Below are 15,912 nucleotides of genomic sequence, written 5' to 3'. Positions count from 1 at the left end.
CCTCATGAGTCAGGACCTATCATGGTGGGCACCCTCCTGCCCTTGGGTTGGTGGTTGTCCCACCCTTGATTTTTGCAGATAACCCTCATACCATACCTTAGAAATGGATGCCTATTAGAGTTCAAGTTTTTTATTTCATATTAGTCCGTCCATCTTGTCCCCTAGATATCTGTACTTTGTGGAATCTTGAGGTTGCCACTTGCCTCTGCCCTGCCTTGGGTTCTGTACCCCTTACCATAGATATGGATCAGGTATGAGCCTAGAGAGTGCCAAAGTGATGCAGTCTGGTTCAATTTTGCTATCACCTGCTATACCCCTGCCATTTTGTTATTTGGGGGGACACCAGGGATGTTTAACCACTGAGCCACATTCCCAGCCCTTTTAATTTGAGATAAGTTCTTACTAAGTTGCTTAGGGCCTCACTAAATTGCTGAGGCTGGCTTTGAACTGGGGGTCTTCCTGACTCATCTTCTTGAGTTGCTGGGATTACAGGCGTGTGCCACCACACTCAGCTATCCCTAACATCTTGTGTTGGGTGGACCAGTAGGTGTCAGAAGTTTACCTTGAAATCACATAGCTGGACCTCTGTATGGCTAAGCTGGTCTCTTCCCTGCAGGGACCTATGGACTGAGCAATGCACTGCTGGAGACACCCTGGAGGAAGCTGTGCTTTGGCAAGAAGCTCTTCCTAGAGGTTGTGGAGCAGAGCCATGTGCTCCCCAAGGATACTCTTGTTAACCAGCTCCTGGATGTGCTCAACAATGAGGAGGCGTAAGTGGGCAGATTCTTCTGGGGTGACCACTCAGGCTTTGAGGCAAAGAAGAAGGCAGGTTCTGCTACTCTAAAGGCCTATGAAAGTAACCAGGTCTGGCTTCTAACTGCAGGAAACCTGAAAAATATGCTGTCCTTGGCCCCTCTGCTACTCCTCCGCTGTTCTCCTTGATTTCTGGTAGGGTCCTTTGATGATGAGAGATGGGGAAGTCAGGGTCATGTGGGCTGGGAGGCTCAGTGCTCATAGAGATCTGATGCAGGCTGGCCTGAGGCCAGAGCAGCTAGAGGTTCTCTTCTGTGTGAGAGGAGATATAGATAGAGCTTCCCACATGCTGTCTTTCTAGTGACTTTGGGGTTGAGCACTGGGCACAGGCATGCCTGTTCCTGGGGGCAGAGGAGCTCCCCCACCATCTTCCTTGCCCATAGGCCTCTGCACAAGGCACCCTCAGATACTGGACACCTAGGGCTTAGCTGTCCCAGCAGGGATCCTGGTGCTCATCAACCTGGATTTTGTTCTGAGTGTAGTCCCATATGTCCCTCCCACTGCCACACATACCATTTCCTGCCTAGACAACCCAGCATTCACTTGTGTACCCTGTTGGTCTCACTTCCCCCAGTGGACCCTCAGAGGACACCTCATAGTCTGTCTCCCGTTCTTTTCTCCCTGCCCTCCCACAACTGCCTCAAGGCCTCTGAACCATAACATTACCCTTTAGCCTCAGCATCACCACTCCCTTGGGGGAGCTGTGCTGGCCTAGCCCTCTGCTCAGCTCTAAGACCACATAGTCATTAGTCAGTGTGTCATCCTGGACAGAGCCATGATAGGCCCTGGCTGTTCTTATTGATTGCTGTAGCTCTAGTACCCCTTATGGTGGCTGGCAAGTCTCAATGCTTGAGTGGACTCCTGTTATGAAAAGCTGCTTGCAAAGGCTCTTCTAGGGACAGTAAGAGAATATATATGCTATCTGGCTGCCTGGGTTTCAGTGATGGAGTCATAAATAGATGAGTAGACAAAGATGTGAGGCATTGAGCATGAAAGGGAATAAACCAACACTTGTGGTTCTCCCCAGTTGCTTTCCAAGCCCAGGGAGCTCATTAGGAACCTGAAAGCTGTTAGCACTTTAGGTTAGTCCAGCTGACCATCCAGGACCATGGACAGGCATGATGACCTTTTTCCCCTCTGTCCTTCCAGACAGCTGCCAGACCCAGCCATTGAAGACCAGGGCCAGGAATATGTACAGCCCATACTGAGCAAGTATGCAGCTGTATGTGTGCGCTGCCCCAACTATGGAACCAGGTATGGAGGGGCTGGGGGTACCAGGTGCATCACCTTCCTACCCTAGTCTCCCACTTCCCAGGCTGGAGGAAGGATAAAGAAACTGAGCTTCCTTATGTTCCATAGCTAGCTAGGACCAGGCTATTTCCCTAACTGAGTAAATTCAAAGCCTTTGCCCTGTATAGACTGGGCTACAGGGGCAAGCAGACTCCACAGTTAAGGGCCATGCATAACATAAATGAGCATCAATTCCCAGGGGCTCTGTAGATCAGGGCTTGAGATCCCCCAGTCTTCAGCTGTCTTCTAGATGGGGCCATTGGGCTGCCCCCTTGGGGTCAGGCCCCCTTAGGGCCACCCTGTGAAAGTTTTGGGCAGGCAGGTGGGGCTCTTCCTGCAGAGGGAAGGCAGGGAAGGCTGGGGGTGTTTCAGACTAGAGGTGACAGGACTCACCCAGTGTGGGCATGCAGGCTTGGTCAGGAGGCCCAGATGCCTCTGACAAGCTTCTCTGTATCCTCAAGACTGGGATTGCTACTCATTTGTGACCTACCACAAAGCTGGAACCAAGTGCCCAGCACAGACCCCACACTTGGTGAATCTGCCTCTTCCTGCCTCCTGCCTCAGGTCTGGCATCAGCTGTGCCTCTGACAGGTAGGACTGGAGCCTAGGGATACAGGGTGAACACTGTTTTTCAGAACCAACACCATCATCCTTGTGGACGCAGATGGTCACGTGACCTTCACCGAGCGCAGCATGCTGAACAAGGACCCCTCCTGCTGGGAGACCAACACCTACGAGTTCATGTTACAGAGCTAATCCCCCACTGCTGGATATGGCCAGCAGGCTCTGGAGGCCCTGCCTTGAAGGCCAGTGTGGACAGCAACCTTCCATGACCATACTACACTGCTCGTGACTTGGCCAACATTCTCAGAGATGTCTAATTTGTTTGTTACCTATTCTTGTGTTGTATCCAGCTCAGGGTCTGCCTTTATGCCAATGGGGAGTGAGAGATTCTGATGCCAGGTCTAGGACAGAACCAGGTGTACCATATGTGTGTGACTATACTTGGGTCTACCTTGTCCACATGTAAAGGCACACATACACATGTAGGGCACATGCTCACACACATACACACCCCCATGTGCAGAGGCACACACATGCACACAAAATTGCATGTGTATACATATTTGAACACATACTCAAGAGTATACACACACATGTGCATGCCAAGCAGGCAGAAGAGAACCTTTTACCTTATACTTGTAGCCAATGGCTCTTTGCTCTGGTCAAATGTCAGGAGTAGGCATTTATTTAAATGGTGCCTTAAATGGTGTTTAAGTGGTACATAGGGCACCACTGTGCTTTACTTCCCAACAACCATACCTGTTCCTGAGAGGATATGGGCCATATTTGCAATCATATACAAGGAGGACCAGAGAAAAACTCACTTTTACAATAGAAGCTCAGCCTCATTAGAGATCCAGTGGTTCTCCATATGCCAGAGAGTCCTGTGTGCATTGGACAGTCTTGAATGAGAGATGTGGCCCCACATATGCTGGGTGGTCTTTTGTGCACCAAGGGTCCTGTATGTTCAGGTCCATGGTGCAGGATGGTTGTGTGTGTTCCAGGGGCTTTCAGGCCACTACTTACCAGGTGGGTGTTATGGGTTCTGGGAAGGCCCATCTCAGCAAGGGAACTTAGCTAGTCCTTGCTGTCTCCCTTCTTGGTACATCAAACTTTATAGGAATCTGAACTTGAATGTGAGCTGTTGATAATAAAGCTTTGAAGTTGTGGTGAGTAAATGGGTTTCAAGATCCTTCCTTTGTGTGATGGTGGTGACAGGAACTCCTGTGGTGGTACCAATACCCATACGAGGCTCTTTCTGCCTCCTTTTGTCACAACCTCCTCAACACTGTAATGGAGGCCTCTGGGTCAGGCTATCTGTCTATGGGTATAGGCCAGGGTGCAAGAGACCCACTCATATATAAGGGACCCAGGTGGTGATTACTGGATGAGTTACCCACCACCAGTGATTCGTTAGGAGGAGCCCTTGGAGGGAGAGGCATGGAAATGGTGGAGTTGAGGGCCAGAGGACAAATAGAGTCAGCCTCAGCCATGGCACTGGGGAGGTAAAGTCTCAAGCACTGGCCATGCATAAGTCCCACATATCCATTGCTTAGCTCCATGCTTCCTTTTGCCTTTGGAGTTGACCTGACTTGGCCTTCTCAGAGCAATGAGTTTAGAGTGGATGTGGACCTGCGCTGCGTATCCCAGCCTGGGTATGACAAATTGCTAGTCCATCTGGGAATGAGTAGGGGCCCAGCTTCCCTCTTCCTGTCTCCTCCATGCCCCTGGGTCTGAGGCCCTCCATGGCTCACTTTAAACTCAGAAGAATAGTGGTTAAGCCAGGCCAGGCTTAAAGGGGGCTTCCAGTGGTGACAAAATACACATCTAGGCCAAAGGTCTCAAGACCCATGTGTCTGGCAGTCAAGGCTCCCAACCAGCCCCACTGCCAACATTCTCCATGTGCCTCAGTGGGTTTTCCCCTGTCTTGTACCCATGTTCTATGCCAGCACTTCCCCCCAGCCAGGTACACTGCTCTCATGCAGAGCCTCCCTATCTAGAACCTCCCTGTTCATCTCTGTCCTAGAGACTGGGTCTGCCCAGGGAAAGCTTTTTAAACACTTGTCATGAACCCCTCTGCCCCCAGCCTACCCAGGGCTCCCCAATAGCCTAGACCTTCTGAGGAAAGGGCAGATGTAGATTCTATTGTTATGGGTTGAGTTCTGCCCCCAACTCCCCTGCCCCCCCCCCCAAAAAAAAAATTCTAACTCCACTATCTAGAATGTGACTATTGGGAGATAACGTCTTTCCATATATAATCAAGATAAAATTAGGCTGGGTCCTAATCCAAAGTGACTGTTGTCCTTATCTGAAAAGAAATTTGGATACAGCATACAGTGCATGAAGTTCTGCTATACCAGAATAAGCAGGGAGTATACCAGAAGCTGAGAGAAAGACCTGGATCATAGCTTCCTTAGAGTGTTCAGAGAGAGTATAGATCTGCTGCCTCTTCATCTCAGACTTCCAACCTCCAGAGCTGTGAGACAACAGATTATTATTTAAGCCATTCTGTCATATTTTGTCATGTCAGCCCTAGCAGACTAAAATAACTGTGATCCTTACTTTGTAGGTGGAGAAATAGGTTTGAGGCTTAAAGGGGGCTTCTTAATAGTCCTCTACTTAATAGTCCTCCACTTCCCAGAGAGGTGGGAAGGCACAGCCATGAGGCCAGGATGGACAGGACAAGGACTGGTGGCACCTCAGGGGGCACATACCTCTGTAGGCCAATGGCCAACCCACAAAGTTCTTGCCACAATGCCTTGCACCCCTCTCACCTTCACTTTATGTGCCCAGGCCCTTTCCATTTCTCATAGTCATAATTCTTGCCTGAGGGGCTTTACATTCACTATCCCCTGTGCCTGAAAAATCCCTCTTGTAGACATCCAAACCATGCCATCCTTTACTTTCCACAGGTCTTTGCTGAAGTCTCTGGGGGTGGGGGGAAGGTACAGGTACCTGTTTACAGTTAGTTGTATTCTTTTTTTGGTATCTTAGATACCAGGTATAGCTCAGTGATAGATTGCTTGCATCGCATGTACAAGGTCTAAGTTCAATCCAGCACTGTAAAAATAAATAAAGTTGCAATTTTCCCTGTTAGTTCCTGCTCTATTTTCCTGTATGGCAATCAGCATTGCCTGATGTACATATTTTGATCATTTTCTTGTGTGTCTCTTCATTAGAACTAGTGCTTCATGGAGGCAAGGGCCTTTCTTGCTTATTGTTGTATCTTGATGCCTAGGCTAGATAGACATTCAAACTAAGGATAACAGCACTTTTGCTTTCCAAGCCTCCTTCTATTCAGATTAACTCCTTGAAGTAAAGTTCTTGTACTGTTAGAAGTATACAGGGGCTATTGGAAGCCAATGTCTTCTAGAAGTGTTTTGGACATGGCCAGATAGGTAGACCATGGCACGGCATAGCTAGTCTCCTGCACTTGTCATCAGACGTATCTGACTTGAGTCTCCAACATGGGTCCTCTTCTCTCAGGCAAATGTTACTTGTCCCCTTCTTGGATACCCCTTCCCTCATGAGTTACTTCTGCCCCCTGCCCCCTAAATGGCCAAGTTGAAGAATAGATGTGGAGGTTAGAGGTATGGGGCTGACCTTTGTAGAGGTGGGTCTATGAAAGAACATGGCCAGCCCATGAATGAAGCATGGCCTTGAGTCTCATCCCGCAGGCCTGGGCTCTGGCCTTCCACCACAGACTTCCCAAGACCATATCTTTTTGTCTTATCTGCTAGCAGGTGGCATTGCCAAGGCCCTCGAACAGAAACATGGCTCATGGGTGAACCAGATTGAGGTGAAAGAATCCTCTCCTAGCCTGGGACGGAGCTTCCAGTCAATGGGTCTTTGTGACTATGATGCCAGTTCCTATGTTGGGAGTTCCCCCAGTTGGTTCCAGGTTGTATGGGAAGCTGAAAGTGTGTAATTCTGAGGTCTCAAGTCTTATTGGGACATTTTGGACTCAACAACCTACCAGGTGTGGGAGGTTGCTATGATTGATGGCAGTGTGCAGAGTTCCCAAGGGCTTTGGCTGGCCTAGCCACAGGGAGGCTTGTGTGCCCTGGCTGAGTCCAGCAGCCAGACCCTCACAGTAGGATGGTTCCTGCTATGAGATGCTAGATGCTGAGAGAGGCAGGTAGAGAGGGAAAGTCCTAAGCAGGGCTCCAGCTTCATCACCTCGATACCACCTTCCTCCATTTTCTTTCTTTCTTTATTCTTTTTTTTTTGTGTGTGTGTGTGTGTGTTTGTGTACTGAGGATTGAACCCAGGAGTGTTTAACCACTGAGCCACACACTCAGCCCTATTTATTTATTTTTATTTTAAAGACAAAGTCTCCCTAAGTTGCTTAGGGCCTCACTAATTTGCTGAGCCTGGCTTTGAACTTGAAATCCTCCTACTTCAGCCTCCTAAGTTGCTAGGATTATAGGCATGCACCTGGCTCCTTAACCTTTTTCACATAAAAATTATTTCAACTTAATAAAACAACTAAAAAGTAAAGAATTCCATTATCTTTCATTCAGTTTCTCAAAATGTTAAAATAGCACCAAACCACAGTAAAATGATTATAACCAGGAAACTAACATTGACACTGTTAAAAGATGATTCAATGATACTCATTAAATCATGGTAAGGAAGACTATTCAGGATCATCACCATAGTTTGGGACCACCACAGTAGGATCTTCCAATGGGAAGGATACAACTCTGAATACAGCCTGGACAAGTGGAAGTTTGTCTCTAAGGAGCAGAGTAGGGGGTCACTGAATGGAAAATTGCTGAGAGAAAATATAGGGATGTAGGGGGATTTCAGCAATCTAACAGGATTCTTGCTAAAGGCAGGCCAGGTGATCAGTCACCACCTGGAGGATGGTGAAGATCCTGATCAGATATAAAAAACTGGGGGAAGAGGGTGCTTGCCAGATTAACTTAGCAGAGTCCTTAGCAAAAACTGGAAGAACACAAATGGGCTTCGGAGAAGGTTCAGAAGCCTGACTAAAGTTTGGCCAAGTGAAGAATCTTTCAATAGAATAGAATTAACTAATCAATAGACTTTATTTGAATTTTACCACTTATCCCACTATATCCATTTTCTGAGCCGGGATCCTATTTAGGATCTGGATTTCACATTGCACTTAGTTGTGTCTCTTAATTGAAGATGACTCCTCAGTCTGTCTTTGATTTGAATCATCTTAACACTTTGAAAAAGTGCTTGCTGGTAATTTTACAGAATGCTCCTAATTTGGGGTATGTCTGATCTTTCTTCATTCAAGTTTTGCTTTTGGGCAGAAATACCTACAAGTGAATCTATTCCCTTTTCAGGAGACCCACAATATATCTGTCCATTGATTAGTGCTTTTTTCTCCTATCCCCCTTCATTTTTAAAAAAATATTTTTTTATTTGTAGATGGACACCATAGCCCTATTTTATTTATTTATTTTTACGTGGTGCTAAGTATCAAACCCAGCGCCTCACACATGCTAAGGCAAGCGCTCCACCACTGAGCCACAAACCCAGCCCCTCCCCACTTCATTTCTTTTGAGGTATAAATAATAAACACCGCAACATCCATATTTAAAGTGTACAGCTTGCTAATGCTAAATTTGGAGGTGCTGGTGATCTTGATGAATTGCTTAAGGTGGCGCCTTCCCAGATTTTCTTTCTCCCTGCAAAGCTACTGTTTCCCCTCTTGTAATTACTGGAATATCTAGGGGAGAGAAAATTTGCAACTGTGTTAAAAAACAAAAACAAAACCAAAAACCTGGGAGTGTAGCTCTGTGTTACAACAGCAGGCTTAGCACAGGAGAGGCTTTCGATTCTAGCCTCAGCACCAAAAACATTAAAAACAAAACCTTGTGGCTGGAGATACAGCTCAATGGTAAAACACTTGCCTAGCAAACCGGCGACCCTCGGATTGATCCCCAGTAGGACAAGAAGAGAGAACCTATTTCTCATTTTCCGCACATATACCATATTTTTAGCACCTGATTTTCGTATCCAGCAACAATGATAGAAGAGCCTGCCAATGGTCAATCATCATCCCTTCTATATATATTGGCGGAGTACTAATCTAGGGAAGAGCTGTCCCTTCTCTATTTCTATCCTCCCTCTTTTTACGGTTCCAGATATAGTATTAGCAAATGGAAAACTGTCATACAGTTGAGCTTACTTGATTTTTAAGAAGTGATTGTTTGCTTTTAATTGGCGACTGTACGGTGCCTAAGTGTGCACGCCCTCTTCCACACTGCCCACATCGGAGGCGGCCAGCTGGCTGCTATGTTTCCGAGTACCCGGCGCTCCTGTTCCCGTCGCCCGCAATAATTCCCGCGCTCCCTTCCTCCCGGCATCCCCCATGCTTGCCTTCCCGGCGCTCCCCGCGGCCGCTGCCCCTCCCGGGCGGTGACCGTTAGTACAGCCTCAGTCTCTGCCTCGGCGCCTGGTCCCGCCTGCGCAGTCGAACTATTGGGCCGCGCGCTCAGACCGCGCGCGCCACTCGCCTTGGATTGGCAGCCTCTGCAGCCGGCTTCGCGGCTCCTCCAATGCTGGGTAATCGCACAAGGGGATTGGCCACGCGCCTCAGAGGCCCGCCCTCCGCTCGGCCGGCGCGGCAGGCGGGTCCCGCAGACCGGAGGGTTTGGGTGGCCTTTTCAGATGGCGGCGGCGGCGGGGCGGTGAGGGTCTCTCTGCTGTTGGTTGGGCTGCGGGCGGCTCCAGCAGGCCACCGCGCCGCAGGTAGGTGCGGGGCGCTAGGGGCGCCCCGCGTGTGGACGGGCGGGCGCTGCGGCCTGCGCGAGGGCGCGCCCTTCTGTCTCTCCCTCCTCCCCCCAGGCTGAGGCCTGGTTCCCGGGCTCGGGGCGGGGCGGAGGGCTCGAGGCGGGCTGGGCCCACAAGGAGACCCGGCCTTTGTGAAGCAACATGGCCGTGGGCAGCGGAGGTAGCCGAGAGCTCGCGGCGGGCGCCAAGGCCGGGGCTAGAGCTGGATACGGGGCTCGGGCCCAGGCGTCGCAGACTCTCCTTGTCTGTATGTCTGGGTAAAGAGCCTCCTTGTCTGGTGGCCCCAAAGCCGTATCATCGCCCTAAGGCGGGATCGATGTGGACTGGACCTTATCTGCTTTAACAGAGTTTGGGAAATCTGAGAAATCAAGTCTTCACCAAATGCTCTTGGATTATCGTGTAGATAATCAGATTGTGGTTTTATTGTAACAATGAACGTGGTAGAAATAAATGGAAAGTGGCAACCTGTTGACAGCGGTATCTGTCAGGTATCATCCAATGGACTTAGGTTGCTCATGGTAGGAATTTGATTTTGCCATTTTGCATGCCTGCATGTACCTTGTTACCTGATGCACAGCAGTTCCAACTAGTGCCGTCGACTCTTGGAGATTACTAGGCAGGGGTCCTCCATTTTTTGGCCACAGACTGGACTCCCAGTCGTGGGAGTGGCCCAGACCGTTTTTTTGCAAGGCTCCACTCACTGAAGGGAGTGAATGGCTAGTCTGGGATGCCGATTGAGTACAGCTTGTGAGTATAGGATATGAGGCCCATTGGAGGATGACAAAAGGAATGGATGAGGTCATAATGCTCCTGGGTCGGGTGGGAGGCTGCAGCAGGAGAGGCATGAGTGGAGGGTTGCAACCACAGCAGGGACACTACAGCTGGTGCTTCCATGTCAGTCCACCAAGTGGACTCCAGGGAAAGGTGCTTTTCAAGTGTGTTGGGTTTTTTACAGCTGTGCAGGAGTTTAGGGATCCTGCTATGGGTCTGTTGCTGGCTCACAGTCCAAATTACAAGGCAAGGTTTGTGTCTATGTGTTGAGTCTGCTCAGGCAGCAGTGAGGCCGGAGAGCCATTCTTAGAGCCCTGCATGGCCAGGCATGGTCTGGAGCACTTTCTAGGGGTGGTTTTATAGTCCCATGGTAATCTTGGGGTGGGAAATCTGATTTTGACTGGATTGCCGAGTTTTGGACTTTTGTTGTTGCTTGCTCCCCCCATGTGATCTCATCCAGCCTCCTGGCTTTTTTTTTTTTTTTTTGGTACCAGGGATTGAACTCAGGGGGAATAGACGACTGAGCCACATCCTTAGCCCTATTTTCTATTTTATTTAGACGCAGGGTCTCACTGAGTTGCTTAGCTCCTCACTATTGCTGAGGCTGGCTTTGAACTCACCATCCTCCTGTCTTAGCCTCCTGAGCCGCTGGGATTACCATGCGTGCCACCACACCTGGCCAGCCTCCTGGGTTTAATGCCAACTTTCCTTGACATCTTCCATGTCTCCATCTTTAGCCCTGTCCTCCTTTCTAGGTGCCTCTTCTTATTATCACATTACTTTAATGCCAAGTAGCTGTGTTCAAACCAAACTCCAGTCTTCATCAACATCGAAATGATGCTCCTCATACCTTTCTTTCATTTATTTTTCTTTCTTTCTTTTTTTTTTTTGGTACTGGGGATTGAACTCAGGGCACTCGACCACTCAGCCACATCTCCAGCCCTATTTTGTATTTTATTTAGAAACAGCGACTTACTGAGTTGCTTAGCGACTCGCTTTTGCTGAGGCTGGCTTTGAAATCTTGATCCTCCTTTCTCAGCCTCCCCAGCTGCTGGGATTACAGGCGTGGTGCCACCATGCCAGGCAAATGATCCTCCTCTAAAGGAGGAGGATCTTTTCTAAAGTCACCTTGATTCCTCTTTCTTATGCCTTCATATGTCCCAGAGGAGGCCTTCTGTGTCCAACAATGTGCCATTTCTCAGCACTTCAACTAAATGTCTTATTCAAATTTCCTAGTGGGTATCTTAATTCTTCTCTTTGTTCCCCACTGCCACCTGCCTATAGTTTTTCTGGATACAGAGTGATTCTTTAAAACTGTAAGATAGTATAAACGTGAGACAGTACAAACTCAAACCAGATTGATTGGATGGCAGAGCAGCTGCACCATTTCCTAGCTGTGTGACCTTGAGTGAATTGTGTGTGTGTGTAACCTTTCTCTTTCAGTGCTATGTGAGTTGTAGTGCATGAAGTGTTTAGAGCAGAGCCCGACTGAGGGCTGAATGCCACTGCTTATCTTGGATTATGTGATATCATTGTTTGGACCCTGCTATCCAGTGGCCCATATCTCAATATAAAAGCCATATTCTTCCTGACCTGGCCTACTCTCACTCCCCATCAGTGCACTGCCCTAATTTGACCATACCACACCTGGTCCTTTGCTTTTCCTCCAGGTATCACCTGGAATGTCCCCTCCTTCCACCTCTGTTACCCCCTTAGCTTCCTTTCCCCTACTGTCAGGTGGATACTGGCTGTGAGGCTTCCTCTGATCACCCTTTTGGAAGCTGCCTCCAGTTCCCCAACACTTTTACTTTGTTTTAGCTTGTATACTTCTTAGCATGTGATGGGGTAGATGATTTTTTTAGTTGTTACTTGTCTTTCCTGATAAAATGTGAGCTCTGTGGGATGGGTTTTGTCTGTCTTGTCTTCATAGCATCTAGAATGGCATGTGTACTGTATGGAAGACATTCAGCAAATACTTGTTGAGTGAATAGAGAAAATTTATAGAAGGAGAGTAAGGAGCTTACCATGACTGCCTATTGCTGATCTCTGGGGCTGGGCAGCTTTCTTGTTCCTCCAGAGAGCACTTTCTTCCTTGCCAGGGTTCCCATATTTTATGCTGTGTGCTTCTTCAAGGTCCCTTTCACTACCTATTATGACCTTTGTTTTGTGCTTCTATGCTGGCAGTCTTCCCCATCCTGTACCACCATTTATCTCCAACCCCCACCTCCCTTGATCTTCTTGCCTTTAGCTTTTTTTTTTTTTTGCCCACAAATCATGAATTGCCTCCCTAGATTCCCTGCACAGTTGCCAGGTTCTGTGAGGTCCAGTCCTACCTTGTCATAATTCAGGGTCTGTAGCACTGAGCATGTTGACCTGTCCTCTACAGTGGTCTTTCTTGGTTGCCAGGAGACTGACCTTCTTGATATTCCTTGTGCCCATCTGGATGTAGGCTCCTTAGCAATTGCTGCTCTTCTCAGTCTATCTTTATCTTTGTGCCATACCTCTTGAATTCTAAGCAGTTTGATGGACACAACTTTGGGGAGGTATTGTGTTAAATTCCCATTGAATTCAGAAGTGTTAGGAAATCCTAGGATCTAGGAAATAAAATGACAGTGTTGTGGTCATTGCTCTTACAACTGTGTCCAGGCTCTGGGGACTTTGTCTCTTTTTGTGGTAGCATCTTCCTCGGTAGATGGTTAGTGAATATTTAGTTGAATTTAACCTAAATAAGACTCTTTGTGTTGTGTCCCTTTCAAAGTATAACTACCACACTCTATCCCTTCTTAATTGGATGATTTCTGTTGTCTCCTGTTCTTTCTGGAGTCTTTGGAATATGAGTTATGTTGCATGCAACTGATGGAGCTGTCACCCATGGATGTGGCCATGTTTGTATATCTATACTGTTGTGCATGGCATGTGCATGCATGTATGTTTCTGTGCATGCAAGGTGTAGGAATGTTAATGCATTTGAGTGTGTGTGTGTTTGCATGTGCTTCTGCTGATGGGCCTCTCTTCCTGTGGCCCTTGGTGTTTCTGCTTCCCCGTGCTCCACCCCTGTCTTCTCTACCTCCTGTCCTCCTTTTTTATGGTGCTTCCTCTGTGGTGAAGCTTCCTAGAGTTACACTACAGTTACAGTCTTCCTTCTCTGGTACTTCCCCCCCTGTGGTTTTGGCACTTACCTCCTTGCTAATGTGATCTGGCTTACCAGAGCTATTTGGGCCAGTCAGGACTCCAGAGCTGTGGCCTCAGCACCTGTCAGACAGGTCTGCCTGGAGCTTTCCTTCATCCTCTTCTCCAGATTCCTTCCTAGATGCTGGAATGGAAAGGAGAAGCCTTCGTTGTCTTCAGCTCCCTCTTGTTATCTATCCCCATTGGGTCACGTACCGTCAGTTCTGACACTGTTCTTGATGTATCTAGATCCTCTTTTGTGCTTTTGTCCTCTGGCCTGGAGGGCTGTCCTGGGCACAGCTGTTTATAATTAGCACAGCTGTGAATCTTTTTTCTGACTAGAGTCACTTCACCATTGGTGGCTCATTATTGCCCCCAGGATGGAGCCAGGCTTCAGATGGCACCCAAGACTCTTTGTACCTTGGCTCCAGCTGTCTCCTACAACTCCCCAAAAATCCTAGCAGGCTCCCTTCCCAACAGCCACTCGCCCCTTTCCTCTACTGGGAACAGAACTATGCCGCCACCTCTGGTGACCTCAGCACGCTGCATCACTATCCTGTCCACGTGCCACGTTGTGGGCCCAGGAGAGGGGGTCCCTGGGTAGCAGAGCACCTGACCATACCTCTGAGGCCCTTAGTGCTGCAGAGTTGAACTGAGGGTCTCATGCTCACCCTTTGACTGACCCGGCCCTTGCAGGTGAGTGGATTGATGTCGCTCTGATGGCCTGAGGGAGGCCACACACTTTATGTGTGTTCCAGAAAGGGCGGCCTCCCACCGCATGCTTGATTATCTACCTAAATAGGATGAGTTAGTGGAACACTATGGTGAAGTTTACTGTAGTTTTTAAAATCCTTTTTGAGCCTTATTAAATTATTTTTGTTCTTCTAAAGGAGGAATTAAAGTGGACAATAAAAATATTTAATTATAATTTAAGAAATTATAATTTAGGTGCTGAAGGAAAATAGTGAAGTTAGTATGTTCTGATGTCTAAGAGGTTCTTATAGGCAGTATTATTTTAAGTACTTTACTATGCTGTTAATAGCGCTTGATTCTTAACTTGGTACCAGGGAAGTGAAAGGTTTCTGTCATTTCGTGACGGTATTTTTAAATTTCTTTGCAGGTGGAAGAAGAAAGGTGCCACTTTGGCATGAAGACAGACTCACTTAGTCGTCAGTCTTTTAAGCTGAGTGCATTGTGATTTCCAATAATTGAGGCAGTGGTTCTAAAAGCTGTCTACATTAATGAAAAGAGCAATGTGGCCAGCTTGACTAAGCAGCCAGTGTGCACAGCGCGGGCAGGACGGCACTGGGTCTCGACGGACTTGTGCATGTTAGCTGTATAGATTTGTGTAAGGTGTTTTAAAACTTTGGTCTTTTAAAATAGTCTTAACTGCTTTTAATATGGAGACATATGAGAGTCCCTCTCCTCTCCCGCGTGAGCCCGCAGGAGAAGCTATGATGGAGAACCGAGCTTGCCCTTTCCAAGTGCTGCCCTGTGAACAGTCTCCACCACCTCCCCTGCAAACGTCCAGTGATGCAGAGGTAATGGACGTTGGCTCTGGTGGTGATGGACAGTCCGAACCCCCTGCTGAGGACCCATTCAACTTCTGCGGAGCTTCTCTTCTCTCCAAAGGATCCTTCTCTAAGGGCCGCCTCCTCATAGACCCGAACTGTAGTGGCCACAGCCCACGCACCGCCCGGCACGCACCTGCGGTCCGGAAGTTCTCCCCTGACCTTAAGTTGCTTAAGGATGTAAAGATTAGCGTGAGCTTTACCGAGAGCTGCAGGAGTAAGGACAGGAAGGTGCTGTACACAGGAGTGGAGCGCGACACTCGGACCGAATGTGGTCTGCTCCTTAGTCCTGTCAGTGGAGACATGCATGCTTGTCCCTTTGGCGGGAGTGTTGGTAATGGGGTAGGCGTAGGGGGTGAGAGTGCGGATAAGAAGGATGAGGAGAATGAGCTGGATCAGGAAAAGAGAGTGGAGTATGCAGTGCTCGATGAGTTAGAAGATTTTACTGACAATTTGGAGCTAGATGAAGAAGGAGCAGGCGGGTTCACGGCTAAAGCAATCGTTCAAAGAGACAGAGTGGATGAAGAAGCCTTGAATTTCTCCTACGAGGTATGTTGGCGACCCCTCCTCTGGAGGGCTCTGGCAAAACTCAAAGAGAGGTTTGGGAATAGCTGTATCTTTTGAAATCAGGAAAAAGAAAAACAAAAACAGGAGCCAAACCCATGTGAGGTTTCTCAGCAGCACCTAAGAAAGATATAAGGAGTCCTGGTTTTTAAGTTTCTTATTGAAAAGTTTGGCTGACATCTGCCCATGTATCCTCTTTCCAACCTGATTTGGCAGGTGCTGCTGAAAAGCCTCCTTGGCAAGGGTATTCACCTGGACCAGGCGTGTTGGTTTCACTTGTTTTATCCTGTTTGTTTTTCAGATGATCATGTACTATCAGGGCACACCTCGGCCCCCTTGAGCGCTGTTGCTCTGTGTCTGTCCTAATATTGTTAAGCTTCCCTGTGGTGCAGGAGAA

The 15,912-nt window shown here is 48.2% G+C and overlaps 2 protein-coding genes across 7 annotated transcripts in view; both read left to right on the top strand.

Moving 5' to 3' along the window:
- Tango2 (transport and golgi organization 2 homolog) overlaps positions 1–3,845 on the top strand; it is a 37,585-nt gene extending 33,740 nt beyond the window's left edge. For all 4 annotated transcript variants that reach the window (XM_027924286.2, XM_027924287.3, XM_027924288.2 and 1 more), the window contains 3 exons: positions 617–770; positions 1,963–2,067; positions 2,739–3,845. In XM_027924286.2, coding sequence (XP_027780087.1) covers positions 617–770; positions 1,963–2,067; positions 2,739–2,859 — 380 coding nt within the window. In that variant the 3' untranslated portion in view covers positions 2,860–3,845. The remainder of the gene's footprint in view (positions 1–616; positions 771–1,962; positions 2,068–2,738) is intronic.
- Positions 3,846–9,296: 5,451 nt separating this feature from the next.
- Positions 9,297–15,912, top strand: part of Dgcr8 (DGCR8 microprocessor complex subunit) — a 37,010-nt gene continuing 30,394 nt past the window's right edge. Inside the window, exons 1-2 of one of the 3 annotated variants that reach the window (XM_027924245.2) lie at positions 9,297–9,399; positions 14,501–15,500. In XM_027924245.2, the coding sequence (XP_027780046.1) occupies positions 14,781–15,500 (720 nt within the window). In that variant the 5' untranslated portion in view covers positions 9,297–9,399; positions 14,501–14,780. Of the gene's footprint in view, positions 9,400–14,395; positions 15,501–15,912 lie in introns of those variants that run through there. The other 2 variants (XM_027924244.2, XM_071617767.1) reach the window with 2 other exon arrangements.

The sequence above is a fragment of the Marmota flaviventris genome, chromosome 1, assembly GCF_047511675.1.
Source record: "Marmota flaviventris isolate mMarFla1 chromosome 1, mMarFla1.hap1, whole genome shotgun sequence".
Classification (NCBI taxonomy): domain Eukaryota; kingdom Metazoa; phylum Chordata; class Mammalia; order Rodentia; family Sciuridae; genus Marmota; species Marmota flaviventris.
Note: the sequence above shows the minus strand (reverse complement) of the source record. Positions and strands in the feature narration are given on the sequence as shown.